The sequence below is a fragment of the Ranitomeya imitator genome, chromosome 1, assembly GCF_032444005.1.
Source record: "Ranitomeya imitator isolate aRanImi1 chromosome 1, aRanImi1.pri, whole genome shotgun sequence".
NCBI classification, from domain to species: Eukaryota; Metazoa; Chordata; class Amphibia; order Anura; family Dendrobatidae; genus Ranitomeya; species Ranitomeya imitator.
Window position 1 is genome coordinate 710,770,198 of NC_091282.1, and position 23,782 is coordinate 710,793,979.

General features: G+C 44.2%; 1 protein-coding gene across 1 annotated transcript in view; it reads right to left on the reverse strand.

Moving 5' to 3' along the window:
* Positions 1-14,526, reverse strand: part of SNX6 (sorting nexin 6) — a 56,043-nt gene extending 41,517 nt beyond the window's left edge. Inside the window, exons 1-5 of the mRNA XM_069732099.1 lie at positions 14,313-14,526; positions 14,150-14,200; positions 10,349-10,453; positions 8,966-9,076; positions 3,236-3,357 (exon numbers count right to left, since the gene is read on the reverse strand). Of these exons, the coding sequence (XP_069588200.1) occupies positions 3,236-3,357; positions 8,966-9,076; positions 10,349-10,453; positions 14,150-14,200; positions 14,313-14,318 (395 nt within the window). The 5' untranslated portion in view covers positions 14,319-14,526. The remainder of the gene's footprint in view (positions 1-3,235; positions 3,358-8,965; positions 9,077-10,348; positions 10,454-14,149; positions 14,201-14,312) is intronic.
* Between the last annotated feature and the right edge of the window lie 9,256 nt (positions 14,527-23,782).

Sequence of the window (23,782 nt, forward strand, 5' to 3'; positions counted from 1 at the left end):
GTTACACCGCGGCATAGCACAGTCTGTTAACGCTGCCATTAACCCTGTGTGATCGCTGACTGGAGGGGAGTATGGATGGGGCACTGACTGCGGAGAGGAAGGAGCGGCCATGTTGCCGCCTGACTGTGCCCGTCGCTGATTGGTCATGGCTGTTTTGCCGTGACCAATCAGCGACTTGGACTTTCATGACAGACAGAGGCCGCGACCAATGAATATCAGTGACAGACAGAAGGACAGATGGAAGTGACCCTTAGACAATTATATAGTAGACTAGATGGTGGCCCGATTCTAACGCATCGGGTATTCTAGAATATGTATGTATGTATGTATGTATGTATGTATGTATGTATGTATGTATGTATGTATGTATGTATATATATAGCAGCTACATAGTATATAGCACAGGCCACATAGTATATAGGAGTACTACGTGGCCTGTGGTATATACCATGCGGCTGCTATTTACATACATACAAATTGTAGAATAACCGATGCGTTAATATAGGCCATGCAGTATATAACACAGCCTATGTAGTATATAACACAGCCCACACAGTATATAGCAGCCACGCAGTATATAGCAGCCATGCAGTATATAACACAGCCCACGTAGTATGTAACACTGGCCACGTAATATATAACACTGCCCATGAAATATATAGCACAGCCCACATAGTATCTAACAGTGGCCACGTAGTATATAGCACTCAGTATAGAACACAGCTACATAGTATATAACACAACCCACGTAGTATATAGCAGCCATGTAGTATATAACATAGCCCACGCAGTATATAACACTGGCCACGTAATATACAGCACAGCCCACGTAGTATAGAACACAGCCCACATAGTATCTAACACTGGCCAGGTAGTATATAACAGCCACGCGGTATCTAACACAGCCCACGTAGTATACAGCAGTGTGGGCACCATATCCCTGTTAAAAAAAAATTAATTAAAATAAAAAATAGTTATATACTCACCCGGCGGCGGGATCCAGTGTAAAACCAGCGAACCTCTGGCGGTGCGCACGATTGCCGCCATCTTGCGTTCCCAGGATGCATTGCAAAATTGCCCAGATCACTTAGCGGTCTCGCAAGACCGCTAAGTCTTGTGGGTAATTTCGCAATGCATCTCTGGGAACGGAAGCTGGCGGCAGGTGCGAGCGCATCGCCTGACTACGTTTTTTTTCATTATTTTTAACATTAGATCTTTTTACTATTGATGCTGGATAGGCAGCATCAATAGTAAAAACTTGGTCACACAGGGTTAATAGCGTTGGTAGCGGAGTGAGTTACCCGCGGCATAACGCGGTCCGTTACCGCTGGCATTAACCCTGTGTGAGCGATGACTGCGGGGAGTATGGAGCGGGTGCCGGGCACTGACTGCAGGGGAGTAGGGAGGGACTAATCGGCCTGTGGCCGTCGCTGATTGGTCGCGGCAGCCATGACAAACAGAGGCTGCGACCAATGAATATCCGGGACAGACAGACAGACGGAAGTGAGCCTTAGACAATTATATAGTAGATGGTCAAACAAAAAGAGGCAATACGCAATTGTATCTGTGCATTTCCCCCTATGCATTTTCTCATGGAATAGTATATTCTACAAGCCCAGCTTTACCACTAGTAATCCAAAAGTCCTGTCCGATGGAGCAGACTACTAATAGTCACTAAAAGGAGCTATCACTCATCTTCAGGACAGCCGATAACTTGATGATCGCTGTGGTTCTGTCTGTGCTTTTTCCGCTCATACAAAACATTTCTAAAATTGATCTGTAATTGTTCAGATTCCAATTTCATCAAAATCTAGTGTTGATTACTGCTGATTCTTACAGAAGTCTGTGGCAAGAGAAGGCCAAATATTTTAGATATGCTACTTGACCCGAAAAGCCTTCCAGCCACATTGTGTTCCAAAGTTGTCTGCAGGTAAGGTTGCATTCACACTATGCAGTGTAAGCTGGAGGAGGAGAGCAACAACAGTGTCCTGGTGAAGACTGAAAGGAAAGAATGCTGTCCTTTGGCCAGTGAGTGATGGCATACGTACAAGTTTGACACAAAGCTCTCCATGCACATATGTCAAGAATATAATGGAAATGATCCACAAAGCTATCACAAAGCAGTTATCCGAATGTGGAGCTCTGTAACTCCGCCCACACCACCGATTGGCAGCTTTCTGTGTACACAATACATAAGCCACCAATCAGTGGTGAAGGCAGACGTTGTACAGAGATCAGGACCTCTAGTGATAATCTCCTGCTGATAAAACTGTGACTATCTAAAACTACAGGAAGCCACCAAGTGACACCTTGCTTGAATTAGGGTCTCGGTCTCTACATTATGCTGCTCTCAGGTTAGGTAGTAAAAAGCTGGTGACAGCTGCCCCTTAAAAAAGGAAGAGAAAGGGCCACCTATGCTATTTTAGTATACAGATAAGGGCAGCAGAGAACAATAGGTCCCCAGTAAGCTTCCAATTCAGAATCCATTTTAACGTCGCTGTGTTCATTCATGTCAGTATAGTGCGTCTTTCATAAGATGTGGCTAGACAGATATAGATGACCAAAATAAAAAATAAATAAATCCATATTTCATGTCAAATATGGCTTTTTTTTAGGACATGCTCTCATTATTAACTCCTGTAATCTCTAAATAATATACCATTGCCAGATATTTGAGTGACACCTTATCGGCCCAGTGACAGGGCACCACAAGTCTCTGCAAAGCTATTTCATACAAACTAGGAGGACGTCTACAAGGAATAGCGCTCACAATAAATGGTGCAGGCATAGGTTTCTTTCAAAGTGACTTCAGCTCCATATTTGAGACTTCAGCTACACACACACATTGCGTTTGTGTCCGGGAAGTATGTGCCTGACAGTGGTCACAGAGAGTATGGATGCAAAGGCATCCATCCACCACAAGGACCTAACTGGGCATCTCCGCATCTTCTGGGCTTTCCTATACAGTAAGCAGGCACATACCTGCCAGGAGGCAGGTGAAAGAACAGATTTCAGCCTCATCTGGCGAATGACGGCCTATGGCAACGTTAGGGCATACATCGGGAATATCTCCTGACATATACTGTAGGCCAAGTGCACAGATGCAAGGTGGGTCCAAGAGACAATCCAGTGCTTTTCCCTTATCTTAACCATTACGATTTCATAAGCTTCAGCATCAGGTAAGAGGGAATAGATAGCAAACAGCGGGATTGTCAATGGACGGGTAAATACTCACGCCTCAAGCTCCTGCTTCATTTTAGTAAACTCTTCCTTGGTCATTGAACCTTCCCCTTCTCCAAGCTTTTGCAGTTTCTCCCTGGAGGCATCAAAATCAGGTCTGGGGGGTGCAGGAGGGATCTGGATGTATAAAAAATGAATTGTATAGTAACCGGTCATGTAAGGTAAAGTTGGTTTCATAGCGGTGTTCTCAATAAAAGAAAAAGAAAGGTCAATCAGCTCTACAAACATGTTTATATAAGTAAATACTAGCATTTCTCGTGCAAAAATAATAATAATAATAATGTGTCAAATGGTGATTTTAAGAAAATATGCTTTACCTCTGTTACTCCTCCTGGAAAAGTATTAAACAGGTTGCTTGGTACCAGGACAACCACTTCTCAATCTGAATGTTTGCCTCCTTTGAGAAAAACCCCACCTATACTCCTCTCCCATGGCTCATGTGACATAATGTCACGTGAGCCCCGGGAAAGCGAGTGCTGACACGGCTGGAACAGCGCCGGCACAGGAGGCGAATGTAGGTGGCTTTATCTTCAAGGGGGCAAACCTTCAAATTGAGAAGGGGTTGGCCATGGTAATGGAAAACCCCTTTATTAAATTGCCAATTGGTTATTACTATCGTCCTTTTGATCTGACAGTATTATAACTGATTTGGCAATTTTAGACTGTAGAAAAATACATCCATGACAAGTGGTAAAGTAGACGCAGCTTTTACCTTATTCATAAATATCAGGAGGAATAATGAAGGAACAATAACAAAAGAAGAGCTGCTGCTGTTAATTTATATGTATTTATGCAGACTTGCTTCTGGAATCATGCAAAATTGTGAATAGTTTTTATTACCATTTTAACAGATATATATAAAAAATAAATAAATAAAATTTTGTGTCGACAATTTTTCGACACAAAACTTAATTTTTTTTGTCCATGGAGAAGTTTGAGGGATTGTTTTTGTGTATGTCAAGCTGACATTTTTATTCTTACAATTTTGGGGTCCATGCGACATTGTAGTAGCTTCGTTTTGCATTATTTTGTGGTGTTGCAGTGACCAAGTAACCACAATACTGGTTTTATAGATTGAACTTTTATGGATACTGCAATACCAAATATGTAAATACATTTTTTACATTACTTTTTAAAAACTTTTTTGCTTTTCAGTTCCTATAGAGGACTTGAACCTGCGATCTTTGATTACTTGCACTATATGCAGCAATACTCAGTATGGCTGAAAATAGAAAAAAAAATTCTTGTCTCTTCTGATGCCCAGAAACTGGATGGACACCATAGGAGAATTAGAATTAAAATGACACGCACAGGAGCCTTTAGTAGACCCTCTGAAAATAACTGACACACCAAGATCATATCGAGCCCAATGCCCAAGCCAGATCGCGGTGCTTAAATGCTTATGTCCATGATTAAGAATGTTAAAGCCAATCATTGCTGTTAATGTCAGGCGCCAGCTAGCGAAGTGGGCTCAGCTCCCGAACCCGCTCCAAACACACTCCACAATGTACATAACCATCATGGAACGTTAACGAATTATAGACCTCTGGGGTACAGAAGAGCGGAGTTCACCACACTGTCAAACCTTTTTTTGCTACAGTCATGGCCAAAAGTATTGACACCCCTGCAATTCTGTCAGATAATACTCAGTTTCTTCCTGAAAATGATTGTAAACACAAATTCTTTGGTATTATTATCTTCATTTAATTTGTCTTAAATGAAAAAACACGAAAGAGAATGAAGCAAAAAGCAAAACATTGATCATTTCACACAAAACTCCAAAAATGGGCCAGACAAAAGTATTGGCACCCTCAGCCTAATACTTGGTTGCACAACCTTTAGCCAAAATAACTGCGACCAACCGCTTCCGGTAACCATCAATGAGTTTCTTACAATGATCTGCTGGAATTTTAGACCATTCTTCTTTGGCAAACTGCTCCAGGTCCCTGATATTTGAAGGGTGCCTTCTCCAAACTGCCATTTTTAGATCTCTCCACAGGTGTTCTATGGGATTCAGGTCTGGACTCATTGCTGGCCACCTTAGAAGTCTCCAGTGCTTTCTCTGAAACCATTTTCTAGTGCTTTTTGAAGTGTGTTTTGGGCCATTGTCCTGCTGGAAGACCCATGACCTCTGAGGGAGACCCAGCTTTCTCACACTGTGCCCTACATTATGCTGCAAAATTTGTTGGTAGTCTTCAGACTTCATAATGCCATGCACATGGTCAAGCAGTCCAGTGCCAGAGGCAACAAAAGCAACCCCAAAACATCAGGGAACCTCCACCATGTTTGATTGTAGGGACCGTGTTCTTTTTTTTGAATGCCTCTTTTTTTCTCCTGTAAACTCTATGTTGATGCCTTTGCCCAAAAAGCTCTACTTTTGTCTCATCTGACCAGAGAACATTCTTCCAAAACGTTTTAGGCTTTTTCAGGTAAGTTTTGGCAAACTCCAGCCTGGCTTTTTATGTCTCGGGGTAAGAAGTGGGGTCTTCCTTGGTCTCCTACCATACAGTCCCTTTTCATTCAGATGCCGACGGATAGTACGGGTTGACACTGTTGTACCCTCGGACTGCAGGGCAGCTTGAACTTGTTTGGATGTTAGTCGAGGTTCTTTATCCAACACCCGCACAATCTTGCGTTGAAATCTCTTGTCAATTTTTCTTTTCCGTCCACATGTAGGGAGGTTAGCCACAGTGCCATGGGCTTTAAACTTCTTGATGACACTGCGCACGGTAGACACAGGAACATTCAGGTCTTTGGAGATGGACTTGTAGCCTTGAGATTGCTCATGCTTCCTCACAATTTGGTTTCTCAAGTCCTCAGACAGTTCTTTGGTCTTCTTTCTTTTCTCCATGCTCAATGTGATACACACAAGGACACAGGACAGAGGTTGAGTCAACTTTAATCTATGTCAACTGGCTGCAAGTGTGATTTAGTTATTGCCAACACCTGTTAGGTGCCACAGGTAAGTTACAGGTGCTGATAATTACACAAATTAGAGAAGCTTCACATGATTTTTCGAACAGTGCCAATACTTTTGTCCACCCCCTTTTTTATGTTTGGTGTGGAATTATATCCAATTTGGCTTTAGGACAATACTTTTTGTGTTTTTTCACTTAAGACAAATTAAATGAAGATAGTACCAACTAATTTGTGTTTGCAATCATTTTCAGGAAGAAAATGAGTATTATCTGACAGAATTGCAGGGGTGTCAATACTTTTGGCCATGACTGTATATGGTATACAGTAAACTACCTTGGTCTGACAATGGTGCTACATTGACAGCATTCTAGCTGCTTAAGACATCTGTGATTTTTCTTGTTTGGGGGAAAAAGAAAACAACGGTCTGCATGTCATCAGTTTTTTCCATTGGCGTTTCATTAGTATGAAAAAAATAAATTGCAAAACCTCTTCTATTTACTGCATTTTTAGTGTATACTGGTGTCATCAGTGTGCTGTACGCGATTTTCACAAATCCGTAGACTTGTATGGGTAACTTTCATCAGACACTGATTGAAAAAAAGAAAAAAAAAAAAAAAAAAAGACAGTGTCCTCAAAAAAACACAAAGATCTGTGTGCAAAGTAAATATAATTGAATAGCTCCATGGACTAATAAGTACATGTTCTACAGTCAAGGCCAAAAGTGGTGGCACCCTTGAAATTGTTCCAGAAAATTACTGCAATTACACATGTCTTGCTATACACGTTTATTACCTCTGTGTGTATTGGAACAAAACAAAAAAAAAAAAAAAAAAAAGGGAGGCAAATCATCATTTCACACACAACCCCAAAAATGTGCCGGGCAAAACTGTTAGCACCATCAACTTAATATTTGGTTGCACACCCTTTGGAATAAATAACTAATCTAAACTAAATAATCAATCACTTCCTATAACCATCAACAAGCTTCTTACACCTCTCAACTGGAATTTTGGACCACTCTTCTTTTTGAAAACTGTTCCATGTCTCCCTACAGCAATTTTAAGATCTCTTCACAGATGTTGAATAGGATTTAGATCCGGACTCATTGCTGCCACTTCAGAACTCTCCAGCACTTTGTTACCATCCATTTCTAGGGGCTTCTTGAAGAAAATTTGGGGTCATTGTCCTGCTGTAAGACCCATGACGTAGGACGCAAACCCAGCTTTCTGACACTGGGCACTACATTGTGACCCAAAATCCTTTTGGTAATCTTCAGATTTCATGATGCATTGCACACAGTCAAGGCACCAGAGGCAGCAAAACAACCTCAAAACATCTTTGAACCTCCACCATATTTGACTGTAGGTAATGTGTTCGTTTCTTCGCATGCCTCATTCCATTTTAGGTAAACAGTAGAATGAAGTGCTTTACCACATAGATCCATCTTGGTCTCATCTGTCCACAAGACGCTTTCCCAGAAGGGTTTTGCCTTAGTTACGTACATTTTGGTAAACTGCATTCTAGCTTTTTTATGTCTCTGTGTCAGCAGTGGGGTCCTCCTGGGTCTCCAGCGATGGCATTTGAATTAAATGAAATGCTAACGGAGAGTTTGCGCTGAAACTAATGCACCCTGGGCCTGCAGGACAGCTTGAATTTTTTGGGAACTTTGGGACTGCTTATCCACCATCGAAACTATCCTGCGTTCCAACTATTCAGCAATTTTTCTTTGCCATCCACGTCCAGGAAGATTAGCTACAGTGCCATGGGTTGTAATCTACTTGATTATGTGGAAAAAAAAAATTTGAGATCTCTGGAGTTTGGCTTGTAACCTTGAGATTGTTGATAATGTTCCAACAATTGTTGATCTCAAGTCCTCAGACAGTTGTCCTCTCCTCTTTCTGTTCTCCATGCTTAGTGTGGCACACACAGACACACAATGCAAAGATTCAGTCAACTTCCCTTTTTAGCTGGTTTCAGGTGTGATTTTCATATTGCCTACACATGTTACTTGCTACAGGCGAGTTTGAATAAGCATCAAATGTTTGAAACAAAGTTGTTTACCTGCAAGTTTGGAAGCATGCCACCAATTTTGTCTGGCCCATTTTTGCATTTTTGTGTGTGAAATGATGTCCAATTTTATCTTTGTTCTGTTTTTTTTGTCTTGTTCCAATGCACACAAAGGAAATAAACTTGTGTAACACCACATGTTTAACTGCAATAATTTTCTGGAGCAATTTTAAGGATGCCTACAATTTCGACTGTATCTGTGAAAAACAGAACACGGACAGGAAAAATGGATGTCTGAATGTGGTCTAGCCATGAGCAAAAAAAAAAAAGTCACAAACATGTCCTTACATTTACATTAAACCCTCCAATACACATTAAATGTCAATATGGCCATATAAACCTATAGGATTACCATGCTTTGGAAAAAAAAAAATATTGCAGAAAGCAGCTTTAGCATCTGAGACACATTAAAAGAAAACCTCACATGCCAAGTGCCTGTCGCTAGAAATAACCCTCCATGGAACAGATTCCTATGCATCACCTTATTTCCCACCACACAACACAGATTCACCACTTGGCACATCAACCTCGCCAAATTAAAATGTTTTTTGAGCCTTGCTTGATTGTGATTCCGCCGTGTTGTGAACGGTATTTTCGCAGCACAGATGGTCTTGGCAGCATTTTTTCTTTTTTAATGCTCCAAGGAATTTGAACATGGCGATAATTATAGAGACCTAATCGCCTGCAGTGCTGGAATATAACATTAACCAATGACAAACTGAAGCGAAGGAGGACTTACAATATATCCAGCATATTCCTCATTCTCCACAAAGGAATCATGAAGCCATATAAACTCCTCGTGCTGTCTGACGACAGAGAACTCGTTTTGCTTGAAGTTTGGTAGTGAACTCTGTCAATGGAAAATTACAAATATTAAAAATACAATAAAAAGGGTCATTTTGGTTGCAAGACCTGTGCCAAATTCAGCTACTAGCACTATATCCTAAGAGCGTAAACCATCTGCTGCAGATTTATCTTTGGCAGTAGGAGTTGTCTGATGTTCAGACTTTATTGACAGATTTATCCCGCAGAATGTTGATTTGCTTTGCCTAGAGGACGGCTCTCTTCAAAATGTGCAAAAAGTGCACAGGAAAACGTATATTTTCCTTTGCAAACTATTTAAGGGGATTGCCCGCAACTTGGACAACCCCTTCTTACATGCAATAAAGCTAGTGAAGAGCAAACGTGCTCACATATGTTATCTGAGCATGCTCGGGGTCCTAACCGAGTGTCTTCGGCACGCTTGAAAATATGTTAGAGTCCCCGCAACTGCATGTCTCGCGGCTGCTCGACAGACACTACACATGAATGGATCGCCTAAAACACAGGCAATCCTTACATGTACTGTAATTGTTAAACAGCAGCGAGACGTGCAGTCGCGGGGACTCGAACACATTTTCGAGCACGCCGAAGACGCTTAGCACATGAGCATGCTCACTCATCACTAAATAAAACCCAATGTCAGATAAAAACACCATATACCCACCTCCAGGACCGATGCTGTTAAAGCGAAGTCAGCGCAGTTTCGGCTGATGCTCGTGTTAATTTGTTATGTCAAGTGAGCGCTGCAGCCCATCAGCAGCCACTGATGGACTGCAGCGCTCACAAGTCTCTTGTATAAACTGAGGGAATTGTGAGCAATATGCAGAGGTCCGGTTGTACGGAAAGTGACCGAGCAAGAGTGATCAACAGCACTCCGATCATTACATGGACCTGCACATTAGGAGGTGCCATACTGTGAATAAAAAGGTCATGTAAATTGCAAACATTCATTTTTTCATCTACCCAGTGGATGTGAAGTAATGGTAGCTCCTTTAAGGGCAAGTACAGACAATGGATTCTGTGCTGCAGTAATTTACAATATCATACAAATGGATGTTTTTAATCCACATGGACTGAAAACATTTCTGCAGATTGTAGTTTGTGCATGCAGTGGATATTAACCTTTGCAATGCACAGGCTGAAATCCAATCCACAAGAAACACGTGAGCAGTTTACCTCCGATTAGTCACGAATAAGCAGCGGTATTGCAGAAAATACCAGCAATGTATTGAGCATACACAGGTTTACCTGACCGCAATAAAAGCTTCACAATTAGCCCCAGCACACGGATTGCACCCACCTTCGTGTGCACAGTGAATTTCACTTTGTCTCGCTCACTTAGTGCATCGGATATATCAACTTGCAGAGTGGCGTCAGGCTGCAGATCTACATTAATGGCCCGTGGCTTTAAGAAAAAAGAATGATCCGATTAGAAAGCATGCAACAGTGCGGGTCATCAAAAGAATCTTACTAATCCTGCGATCACGGACATTGCAAAAAATACAAGAAAATTATATATGTAAAACCTAGTAAAGCACGCTTGTAAGCAGACAATGTCAGTGTTATTCTCCATTTTATAAGCATCTATTAGTTTCATTGCACCTCCTATCTTCCCCTGTTTTCTTTTGGCAGCCTGCTTAGCCACATGAATGTCCTCTAGTTTACCCCTAGAGATAGACCTACTTAAAAGGGGTTGTCTGAAATTACAAGTAGGTATGGGGAAAAAAAAAATCTCACACTCACCTGGTAAATCCCCCAGCGCTCCACTGGTGGTCCCCGGACAATTTGTGTGTACGATCTTGGAGGGATAATGTTCATTCAAACAGGAAGTTACTGGCCATGTACAATGCATGACCTAGGCTACTGGATAACCGCAGCACTCACATGTCTGGATGGCAAGTCACCACTCCAAAAAAATAAGCAAAGACTGGTGGGGACCATCAGAGCCTTGAATAAGTCAATTATGTTTTTTATATTTTTGCAGGAGCTAGCTTTATTTCTTAAATGGCCCTTTCTACTAGATTAGCAAGCCAATCAACAATAGAGGAATCAATATATGCTGAAAAGGGAGGGAAGGTAAGACAACACCTATAGTGCTGGCAGAATGCTGATGCAGAGAAACTAGTCACTCAAATAGCAAGATTTGTGGTGCAGAAAATGAAAATGTTTTAATATTTATGTAAGTGACTTAGTACATTTTAGTGGAAGAGAAAAAGACTTACGGTATTTCATATGCAAATGAGGGCCAAGGACTCGGAGCACCATTACGCCCGCCAAACTGCATATAGAGTACTTTCCCTGATCTTGATTTGACAGCGTTCGCCAATCCTGTGCGCACATAAGACACTGGAGGAGCACACAGCAGTGTCATTGTGAGCATGCTTTGATCCCTCCGAAACAGACAGGAGCCTGGGATCAGAGAGAGCAACACCGAGTGCGCATGCGCTGGAAAGCAGATCAGGTTCAGGTATCGCTTGCTCTGGGCAAGTGAGCGCTGTCATTCAAGATGGGGGATTTACTCGATATGCAAACTGGAGTGTGTAATGGTGCACGGAGCCTTTGGCCACATCAAGGTTGCACCAAAGCCCCCTTACCATTTCAATATGGAAAGTCAATTTCTCCATCGCTAAAACACTAAAATGTATACTGCAGCAAAATAACTTTTTAGGGGCTAAGACACCTATATATAAGTTTCTTAGCTTTTAAAGTTGAAAATAGACAACTCCATGGAGTTCCATCTATAACATAAATGGTTAAAGCAATTTAATTTGCGTTTTGGGGGCGACAGACACCCATTAAAAATAATATGAATGGGGAATAGTTCCTGGATATATTAGACAGATATATACACCAAAGACACTTGTCATGGGGGGGGGGGATGAGGGAAACGATGCCATGGTTTACCACAGTGAAAGGACATGTAGTGTTAAAAGAGGGTTTTCATGGAATACATTGTTCATCCCCATCAACTTCTGCTACGTTAAAATAAACTCAGCTGTTCCTTACCCTCTTCTCTAGCGCTGCCTATCCGCTGCTGCGACAATCTTTGTTGGCTGGCTGCAGCAGTTATGTTACCACTACACGGAACCATAACTGCTGCAGTCAATCACTAGGCTCAGCAATAAAGTGCCGAGCCTGTAAACACGACTGCCGCCAATGAGAACGCTAGGGGGCAAAAATCAGTCTTTGCCCACATGTACACATCAAGCTGTATTTCTATACTTTCCAACTTTGTCCACTGGTGATTATCAGTTTTTGCAAAGTTTATGACCCCTCTAGACATAACGCAATGGAAGAATCATCAACCATAGGCTATTGCTGCAATTTTGCATTTGGTTACGGCGACCAATTTGGATCATTACTGAGCTGTCATTTTCCACCACTTCCGAATTTTCTAATTTAAAAGGAATGAACCTAACTCATGGAAAATTCTAAAAGGATAACCAATTAACTGCAAACACTAAGAAGTCTAGGAAGTAAGCATCCCAAGCACGTAAAGAAGTGATGTGAGAGGTACATAGGTCAAGACCACGGCTGTTTTCAGCTTAGCGGTTATGCACGTGCTTGTAGAAGAAAATACCATAAGACACACCAAAGGAACTGACTGGAGTGCCAAGTGCATGAGTCCTACACGCACTCTCTCATTCAGTGCCAAAACTGGGACTCGAGCAGCAAGGTGCATGCGGGACACCGCAATCAGTGCAAGTGCATGCTGATCTTAGGCTGGGTTCCCATTGCGTTATGGGACCGCGTTAAACGGACAGCGTTGCACGGCAACGCGGCCGTTAACGCGCCCATTCACGCTAATGGGAACGCGCTTCACTAGCGCGTGCCATGTTCGGCACGCGCTAGCAACGCGCTGGTGATTCCTGGCGCGCCGCGGACGCTGCTTGCAGCGTCTGAGGCGCGCCCGCGGTCCGTTCCCCGCTCTCGCAGATCGGGGATCTGCGAGAGCGGGGACGTTACCGCGACCCCGAACGTGGCCCCATAGAAAACATTGCGTTAGCGCAATCCGCTAGCGCTAAACGGATTGCACTAACGCAATGTGACCCTAGCCTTAAGGCTACGTGCACACGTTGCAGATTTTGCTGCGGATTTGATGCTGCGGTTCTGCAGCTGTTTTCCATGCGTTGTACAGTACCATGTTGTGTGATCAGTATTTTGTGCTTTGCTGCGTTTTTTTGCACATAGAGCATGTCACTTGTTTCAGCGTTTTTGCTGCGTTTTTTTCACCCATTGACTTGAATGGGTGTTGAAAAAAAACGCAGCAAAGACGCAGGTATCGTAATTTGCTGCTGAAAATTCAAGGATATTAGCATGGACAAAGAAAAAAAAAAAAAAAAACGCACCAAAAATGCACCTAAACCTGCGTTTTTGACGCAGCTTCTTTCCTGCCAAGATCAAGTTTTGCTGCAGACGGAGGACAGCGACGGTGCAGTGATGGAGGACAGTGGCGGTCACGGAGGACAGGGACGGTGTGGTGACGGAGGACAGCGACGGTGCAGTGATGGAGGACAGTGGCGGTCACAGAGGACAGGGACGGTGCAGTGATGGAGGACAGTGGCGGTCACAGAGGACAGGGACGGTGCAGTGATGGAGAACAGTGGCGATCACGCAGGACAGGGACGGTGTGGTGACGGAGGACAACGACGGTGCAGTGATGGAGGACAGTGGCGGTCACGGAGGACAGGGACGGTGCAGTGATGGAGAACAGTGGCGATCACGCAGGCCAGAGACGGTGTGGTGACGGAGGACAGCGACGGTGCAGTGATGGAGGACAGTGGCGATCACGCAGGACAGGGACGGTGTGGTGACGGAGGACAGCAGCGGTCACGAGAGAACAGCAATGGTGCAGTGACAGACGGTGATATGGGGGTGGCTACTGGCGGCTATCCATCCGATAGTGGCTGTGCATCTGTCCACCACAGGACGGTGTACGTCGCTCTGTATAGAAGCCAAAAGTCTAGTGCCCTCTGCAGTAATGTCGCCATGTGCCGGCCAGGCAGAGGACAAAAGTCAGCTAACTGCAGCCAGTGGGAGTGCTGACAGGTGCTCCCTGTGGAAGGTCCGCTGCCAGTCACTGGGGTCTGCGGCCACTCACCGCTCTGTCCTCCTCTGACAGGAAGTCGGGTCCATCATCCAGGCCTTCCTGCTGCAGAAGAAAAAAACAAGACATACACCGTTACCATGACGCCATCACATCACCGCCGACCGCTCGGGCTCAGCTAACGGAATGCGGCTCACGCCCTACCCCCGCTACTCACCATCATGGCTGAGACGGTCACTGCCAGGCAGGGGACGGACTAGAACCGATGAACAGGAGGGGGAGGAGAGATGGGGGCCGAGTCACGTGAGTGGAGGCGGGGTCACAATGACAGTGGCTAGACGGCGACCACTGCTTACAGGAGCCTGGCGACGTCACGTGGTGTGGGAAGAAAGTGTCCGGCGGCCATACTTGTTAAGGGCAGCGAGTTGGATGCAGTAGAAGGGCGGAACTTCACACGTCATTTCTGGCCCGTCACGTGCTTTTTAGATTTACCTTCCTGTCACTTGCTGTTCCTGGCAGAAAGTACAAAGTAGTGGTAGTAATGGACGGCGCATATTTTACCTCAGACAGGGACTTCAGTTATAATGGACAGTATGTAGAGACAGCCATGTATATAATTTACTATTGTAGAAAACTATCTGTAGAATCAGTTTTGTTTGCTTTTGCCAGATGCAGCTGAGTTCAGCCCTAGGCGACCCAACTAGTAATAAAAGCTCATCAGGTTTTGTGACCAAAAATGCAGCAAAACTTGATACCTGCATTTTTGGTACTAACCATTGCCGTCAATGGATGAAAAACACTGACAGAAGTGACATGCTGCATTTTGCAAAAATAGCTGTTATGACGTAAGTACATGTGGGGGTTGCCTGGTTGCTAGGGAACCCCCACATGTACTTATGCTGGCTAACAGATGCAAATCACTCAGCTGCGGCAAGAAAAACTAAATCTCCGAGCACTAAAAAATACTCGGAGGACCCCCGAGCGTGGTCAGGAAATCTCGAGTAATGAGTATATTCACTCATCACTAATCATTACCAAACACCTGATACCCCAAGGTCAGAGATGTGATGTAACCACCGACCCCTTGGGCTAGGTAAATAGCGGAGGGCACCGCGCTGCTCTCATTGCTCTGCCTGTATAGACAGCGGAGCCACTGGCCGGAGTGCTGTCAATGTAGGGAATGTAGATTGTGAGCTCCATCGGGCACAGTGATGATAATGTATGCAAAACTGTAAAGCGCTGCGAAATATGTTAGAGCTATATAAAAATAAAGATTATTATTATTATTGCACGCAAGCCAACTTATATTCCAGTTCATCTCTTAAGCTTTCTCTCTTAGGCTGGTTTCACATTTCCGTTGGGCAGAGCTGCGGAGGATTGTGTACTTCCTCCATATGCCCTGCCCTCTGCCACACCTCTTCCATTCAGCTCCGCCTACATCGGCATGCATCCTGCGTACCTATCTTTAACATTGGGAACGCAGGCCATGCGAATGTATGCGGATGCCTCCGCATGCGTTGTTTTGACACTGCGCCGAACTGCGTAGAGCACAACATGTTGCATTTTGTTGCGTTCAGTGCAGCATCAAAACGACACATGCGAATGCATCCACATACCTCCACATGACCTGCGTACCCAATGTTAAAGATAGGTACGCAGGACGCATGCCGACATAGGCGAAGCTGAATGGAAGAGATGTGGCAGTGGGCGGGGCTTAACAGAGAAAGTACGCAGTCCTCCGCAGCTCTGCCCAATGCAAATGTGAAACCAGCCTTACTATTTCAGATGTTTATTTCTGTATGAAAAGAAGCAAGATGGTGAATGCTTCAGGCGGCAACAGTATACAGGAATCAGAAGAGGGGTAATAATTATTGTTATAATGATACATTACTAATAGAACCTAAAAATATGATACACAGCTGCATATACATAAAATATGTTTAAAAATAATAATAATCTCTTTATTTATATAGCACCAACATATTCCGCAGCGCTTTACAGTTTTACACACATTATCATCACTGTCCCCGATGGGTCTCACAATCTAAATTCCCTATCAGTATGTCTTTGGAATGTGGGAGGAAACCGGAGTGCAAGGAGGAAACCCACTCAAACAAGGAAATAACATCCAAACTCCTTGCAGATGTTGTCCTTTGTGGGATTTGAACCCAGCACTGCAAGGCTGCAGTGCTAACCACTGAGCCACCGTGCTGCCCTAAAAAGTTTTTTTATTTATTAAATACATGATTAAAATAAACAATCAAAAAGTAATTCATAAGAAAGCAGAAAGGGGAACCTCATAAATAGTGCAAGTACTGAGGTAGCAAATAATAAGGTCATGAGTTGTCAGAACACGATTAAGGTAAGGCTGCTTTCACATTTCCGTCAGTACGCGGCCGTCGCTAAGCGTTGGCGCAACGTGCCGATAGACGTTGTGAAAATTCGGCACAACGTGGACAGAGAATGGAGTTTTTCAACGCATCCACTGCCGATTCTAAAGTCCCGGGGGGGAGGGGGCGGAGTTCGGTAGGAAATGCAGGACCCGACGTACGAAAAAGCATTCCCTTGAACGTGTTTTCGCTACGACAGTCCACCAAATACAGACGCATCCAGTGCATGACGTATGGAACGTGTGTCCATGCTTCAGTAATACAAGTCTATGTGCAAAAAGCGCATCCTGCGGGCAACTGTGCAGGATGCGTATTTTGCACAGAACGACGCATAGCGACGGACAGCAAAAGACGGAAATGTGAAAGAGGCCTAAAACACCAAATGTGTGTATTAACAATTACATGAAGGCTCAGGCACATTGCAGGAGTATACAGTAAGTACTCGTACATGATTTAAATGACCACAGAAAAATGTGCAATTTATAGACAATCCAGATCAATAAATAAGCTAGCAACAGCAAGAAAGAAAGTGCATATCTATGGACAAAAGAAAACCACATATGAAAAATATACACTGCTCAAAAAAATAAAGGGAACACTAAAATACAACATCCTAGATATCTCTGAATTAAATATTTAAGTTGCAAATCTTTATTCATTACATAGTGGAATGTGTTGAGAACAGTAAAACATAAACATAATCAATGTAAATCAAAATGAATATCCCATGGAGATCTGGATTTGTAATGATACTCAAAATCAAGATGGAGGAATGGGCCAACATACCACCAACAGTGTGTGCCAACCTTGTAAAGACATACAGAAAACGTTTGACCTCTGTCAGTGCCAACAAAGGACATATAACAAAATATTGAGATGAACTTTTGTTAATGACCAAATACTTATTTTCCACCATAATTTGCAAAATAAATCTTGCAAAATCAGACCAGGCTCATTTTCTGGATTTGTTTTCTCAATTTTGACTCTCATAGTTCTGGTCTACCTATGATATTAATTACAGGCCTCTCTCAACTTTTTAAGTGGTAAAACTTGCACAATTGGTGGCTGACTAAATACCATATATACTCAAGTATAAGCCGAGATTTTGTCACGTGGATGCATATTCATTACTTTAATGAGCGGTACGTGACCGCTGAACATAGGAAGATGCCGCCGACTCCCGGAGATCATCTGACAGTGAGACGCTGCCAGGGACCGCGCCGGGAGCAGGTGAGTATATCGGGGAGGTGAGCATTGCGCGATAGTCACCTTCCTCGTTCCACCGCTGCACGCCTCTCTGTCTTCCATCCTCTGCACTGTTCAGGTCAGAGGGCGCGATGACGTGATTAGTATGCGCGCCGCCCTCTGCCTGAACAGTCAGTGCAGAGGATGGAAGACAGAGTGGCACGTGGAACGAGGAAGGTGACTATCGCAAGTGCCGGGGGCCTGAGCGAAGAGAGGTGAGTATGTGATTTTTTTTTATTTTAATCCCAGCAACAGCAAATGGGGCAAATGTGTGGAGCATCTTATGTGGCCACAATGTATAGAGCATCGTATGGGGCCACAATGTATGGAGCATCTCATGGGGTCACAATGTATGGAGCATCTCTTGGGGCCATAATGTATGGAGCATCTCATGGGGCCATAATGTGTGGAGCATCATATGGGGCCACAATGTATGGAACATCTCATTGGGCCACAATGTATGGAGCATCTCATGGGGCCATAATGTATGGAGCATCTCATGGGGCCATAATGTATGGAGCATCTCATGGGGCCATAATGTATGGAGCATCTCATGGGGCCATAACGTATTTAGCATCTTATGGGGCGTAATGTCTAGCATCTCATGGGGCATAATGTATGGAGCATCTTATGGGGCCATAATGTATGGAGCATATTTTGGGGCATAATGTGTGGAGTATCTCATGGGGCATAATGTGTGGAGTATCTCATGGGGCATAATGTATGGATCATCTTATTGGGCCATAATGTGTGGAGCATCTTATGGGGCCATCAACCTTTATGCAGCATTGTATGGGGCAAATGTTTCTATGGAACATCTTATGGGGCCCATCATGAACTGTATGGAGCATTATATGGGGCTCCTGATTCAATATGATAATTCAAAAACACTTAACCTACTGATGTCTCAATTAATTTTACTTTTATTGGTATCTATTTTTATTTTTGTCATTTACCGGTAGCTGCTGCATTTTCCACCCCAGGCTTATACTCGAGTCAATAAATTTTCCCAGTTTTTTGTGGCAAAATTAGGGGGGGGGGGTCGGCCTATACTCGAGTATACATGGTATTTTTTTTTCCCCATTGTAATTGTTCCAAAGTATACTGACCCAAGTTTTGCACTTGTCAATTACTAATAATTAGCAGACTAGTTTCTAGCTTTGAGGTGTGAAATTACCTTTTCGATATACAGATAATTTGAGCCAGGCGCTCTCTAATCTGTATTCATTACATAGTGGAATGTGTTGAGAACAATAAAACATAAAAATGATCAATGTAAATCAAAATTACTGTATATACTCGAGTATAAGCCGACCCCCCCAATTTTGCCACAAAAAACTGGGAAAACTTAATGACTCGAGTATATGCCTAGGGTGGAAAATTGTTATGACCTGGTGGTCAGGACAATAATGGACCTGGTGGTTAAGAGCACACGGAATGACCTGATAGTAACTGATAATAAAGGACGAGCTCTGGGACGTGGGAACTCTGCTGACCGCAATCCCTAATCCTATCAAACACACTAGAAATAGCCGTGGATTGTGCCTAACGCTCCCTATGCAACTCGGCACAGCCTAAGGAACTAGCTAGCCCTAAAGATAGAAAAATAAAGCCTACCTTGCTTCAGAGAAATTCCCCAAAGGAAAAGGCAGCCCCCCACATATAATGACTGAGTGAAGATGAAAATACAAACACAGAGATGAAATAGATTTAGCAAAGTGAGGCCCGACTTACTGAACAGACCGAGGATAGGAAAGGTTACTTTGCGGTCAGCACAAAAACCTACAAAAAGACCACGCAGAGGGCGCAAAAAGACCCTCCGCACCGACTCACGGTGCGGAGGCGCTCCCTCTGCGTCCCAGAGCTTCCAGCAAGCAAGACAACAATAAAAATAGCAAGCTGGACAGAAAAATCGCAAACCAAAGAAATACAAGCTGGAACTTAGCTTCTGCTGGGAAGACAGGTCACAAGAACGATCCAGGAGTGAACTAGACCAATACTGGAACATTGACAGGTGGCATGGAGCAAAGATCTAAGTGGAGTTAAATAGAGCAGCCAGTTAACGAATTAACCTCGTCACCTGTGGAAGGAAACTCAGAAACACCCACCAGAGGAAGTCCATGGACAGAACCAGCCGAAGTACCATTCATGACCACAGGAGGGAGCCCGACAACAGAATTCACAACAGTGCCCCCCCCTTGAGGAGGGGTCACCGAACCCTCACCAGAGCCCCCAGGCCGACCAGGATGAGCCAAATGAAAGGCACGAACCAGATCGGCAGTATGAACATCAGAGGCAAAAACCCAGGAATTATCTTCCTGACCATAACCCTTCCACTTGACCAGGTACTGGAGTTTTCGTCTCGAAACACGAGAATCCAAAATCTTCTCCACCACATACTCCAACTCCCCCTCAACCAACACCGGGGCAGGAGGATCAACGGATGGAACTACAGGCGCCACGTATCTCCGCAATAACGACCTATGGAACACATTATGGATGGCAAAAGAAGCAGGAAGGGCCAAACGAAATGACACAGGATTGATAACCTCAGAAATCTTATACGGACCAATGAAACGAGGCTTAAACTTAGGAGAGGAAACCTTCATAGGAACATAACGAGACGACAACCAAACCAAATCCCCAACACGAAGTCGGGGACCCACACAGCGCCGGCGGTTAGCGAAACGTTGAGCCTTCTCCTGGGACAATGTCAAATTGTCCACCACATGAGTCCAAATCTGCTGCAACCTATCCACCACAGTATCTACACCAGGACAGTCCGAAGACTCAACCTGCCCTGAAGAGAAACGAGGATGGAAACCAGAATTGCAGAAAAACGGCGAAACCAAAGTAGCCGAGCTGGCCCGATTATTAAGGGTGAACTCAGCCAACGGCAAAAAGGACACCCAATCATCCTGATCAGTAGAAACAAAGCATCTCAGATATGTTTCCAAAGTTTGATTAGTTCGTTCGGTTTGGCCATTTGTCTGAGGATGGAAAGCCGAGGAAAAAGACAAATCAATGCCCATCCTTGCACAAAAGGATCGCCAAAACCTCGAAACAAACTGGGAACCTCTGTCAGAAACGATGTTCTCCGGGATACCATGTAAACGAACCACATGCTGGAAAAATAATGGCACCAAATCAGAGGAGGAAGGCAATTTAGACAAAGGTACCAATTGGACCATCTTAGAAAAGCGATCACAAACCACCCAAATGACCGACATCTTTTGAGAGACGGGGAGATCCGAAATAAAATCCATAGAAATATGCGTCCAGAGCCTCTTCGGGACCGGCAAGGGCAAAAGCAACCCAGTGGCACGAGAACAGCAGGGCTTAGCCCGAGCACAAGTCCCACAGGACTGCACAAAAGAACGCACATCCCGTGACAAAGACGGCCACCAAAAGGATCTAGCCACCAAATCTCTGGTACCAAAGATTCCAGGATGCCCAGCCAACACTGAACAATGAATCTCAGAGATAACTCTACTAGTCCAGCTATCAGGGACAAACAGTTTCTCCGCTGGGCAACGGTCAGGTCTATCAGCCTGAAATTTTTGCAGCACCCGCCGCAAATCAGGGGAGATGGCAGACAAAATTACCCCCTCTTTGAGAATACCCACCGGCTCAGGAACACCCGGAGAGTCAGGCACAAAACTCCTTGACAGGGCATCAGCCTTCACATTCTTAGAGCCCGGAAGGTACGAAACCACAAAATCAAAACGGGAGAAAAATAACAACCATCGAGCCTGTCTCGGATTCAACCGTTTGGCAGACTCAAGATAAGTCAAATTCTTGTGATCTGTCAAGACCACCACGCGATGCTTGGCTCCTTCCAGCCAATGACGCCACTCCTCGAATGCCCACTTCATGGCCAACAACTCACGATTACCAACATCATAATTACGCTCAGCAGGCGAAAACTTTCTAGAAAAGAAAGCACATGGCTTCATCACCGAGCCATCAGAACTTCTTTGCGACAAAACAGCCCCTGCTCCAATCTCAGAAGCATCAACCTCAACCTGAAACGGGAGCGAAACATCTGGCTGGCACAACACAGGGGCAGAAGAAAAACGACGCTTCAACTCCTGAAAAGCCTCTACAGCTGCAGAAGACCAATTGACCACATCAGCACCCTTCTTGGTCAAATCAGTCAACGGTTTAGCAACAGTAGAAAAATTAGCGATGAAGCGCCGATAAAAATTAGCAAAGCCCAGGAACTTTTGCATGCTCTTCACAGATGTCGGCTGAGTCCAATCGTAAATGGCCTGGACTTTAACAGGGTCCATCTCGATAGTAGAAGGGGAAAAAATGAACCCCAAAAATGAAACCTTCTAAACTCCAAAGAGATACTTTGACCCCTTCACAAACAAGGAATTCGCACGAAGGACCTGGAACACCATTCTGACCTGCTTCACATGAGACTCCCAATCATCCGAAAAGACCAAAATATCATCCAAATACACAATCAGGAATTTATCCAGGTACTCTCGGAAGATGTCATGCATAAAGGACTGAAATACTGATGGAGCATTGGAAAGCCTGAATGGCATAACCAGGTACTCAAAATGGCCCTCGGGCGTATTAAATACTGTTTTCCATTCATCGCCTTGTTTAATACGCACAAGATTATACGCCCCCCGAAGATCTATCTTGGTGAACCAACTAACCCCTTTAATACGAGCAAACAAATCAGACAGCAACGGCAAAGGATTCTGAAATTTGACTATAATTTTATTAAGAAGGCGGTAATCAATACAAGGTCTCAAAGAACCATCCTTCTTGGCCACAAAAAATAACCCTGCTCCTAACGGTGATGACGATGGGCGAATATGGCCTTTCTCCAAGGATTCCTTTATATAACTCCGCATGGCGGCATGTTCTGGCACAGATAAATTGAACAATCGGCCCTTAGGAAACTTACTACCAGGAATCAAATTAATTGCACAATCGCAATCCCTATGAGGAGGTAGGGCACTGGCTTTGGGCTCATCAAATACATCCCGATAATCTGACAAAAACTCTGGAACTTCAGAAGGAGTGGAAGACGAAATAGACAAAAATGGAACATCACCATGTACCCCCTGGCAACCCCAGCTGGACACAGACATAGATTTCCAGTCCAATACTGGATTATGAACCTGTAGCCATGGCAACCCCAAAACGACCACATCATGCAGATTATGCAATACCAGAAAGCGGATATCCTCCTGATGTGCAGGAGCCATGCATATGGTCAATTGGGTCCAGTACTGAGGCTTATTCTTGGCCAAAGGCGTAGCATCAATTCCTCTCAAAGGAATAGGATACTGCAAGGGCTCCAAGAAAAAAAACACAGCGCCTAGCATACTCCAAGTCCATCAAATTCAGGGCAGCGCCTGAATCCACAAATGCCATAACAGAATAGGATGACAAAGAGCAAATCAGAGTAACGGACAATAGAAATTTAGACTGTACCGTACCAATGGTGGCAGACCTAGCGAACCGCTTAGTGCGCTTAGGACAATCGGAGATAGCATGAGTGGAATCACCACAGTAAAAACATAGCCCATTCCGACGTCTGTGTTCTTGCCGTTCAGCTCTGGTCAAAGTCCTATCACATTGCATAGGCTCAGGCCCATGCTCAGATAGTACCGCCAAATGGTGCACAGCTTTACGCTCACGCAAGCGTCGATCGATCTGAATGGCCAAGGACATAGACTCATTCAGACCAGCAGGCATGGGAAATCCCACCATGACATCCTTAAGGGCTTCAGAGAGACCCTTTCTGAAGATTGCTGCCAGGGCACATTCATTCCACTGAGTGAGCACAGACCACTTTCTAAACTTCTGACAATATATCTCCGCTTCATCCTGACCCTGACACAGAGCCAGCAAGATTTTCTCTGCCTGATCCACTGAATTAGGTTCGTCATAAAGCAATCCAAGTGCCAGGAAAAACGCATCAACATCACGCAAAGCCAGATCTCCTGGCGCAAGGGAAAATGCCCAGTCCTGAGGGTCACCACGTAACAAAGAAATAATGATCTTTACTTGTTGAACAGGGTCA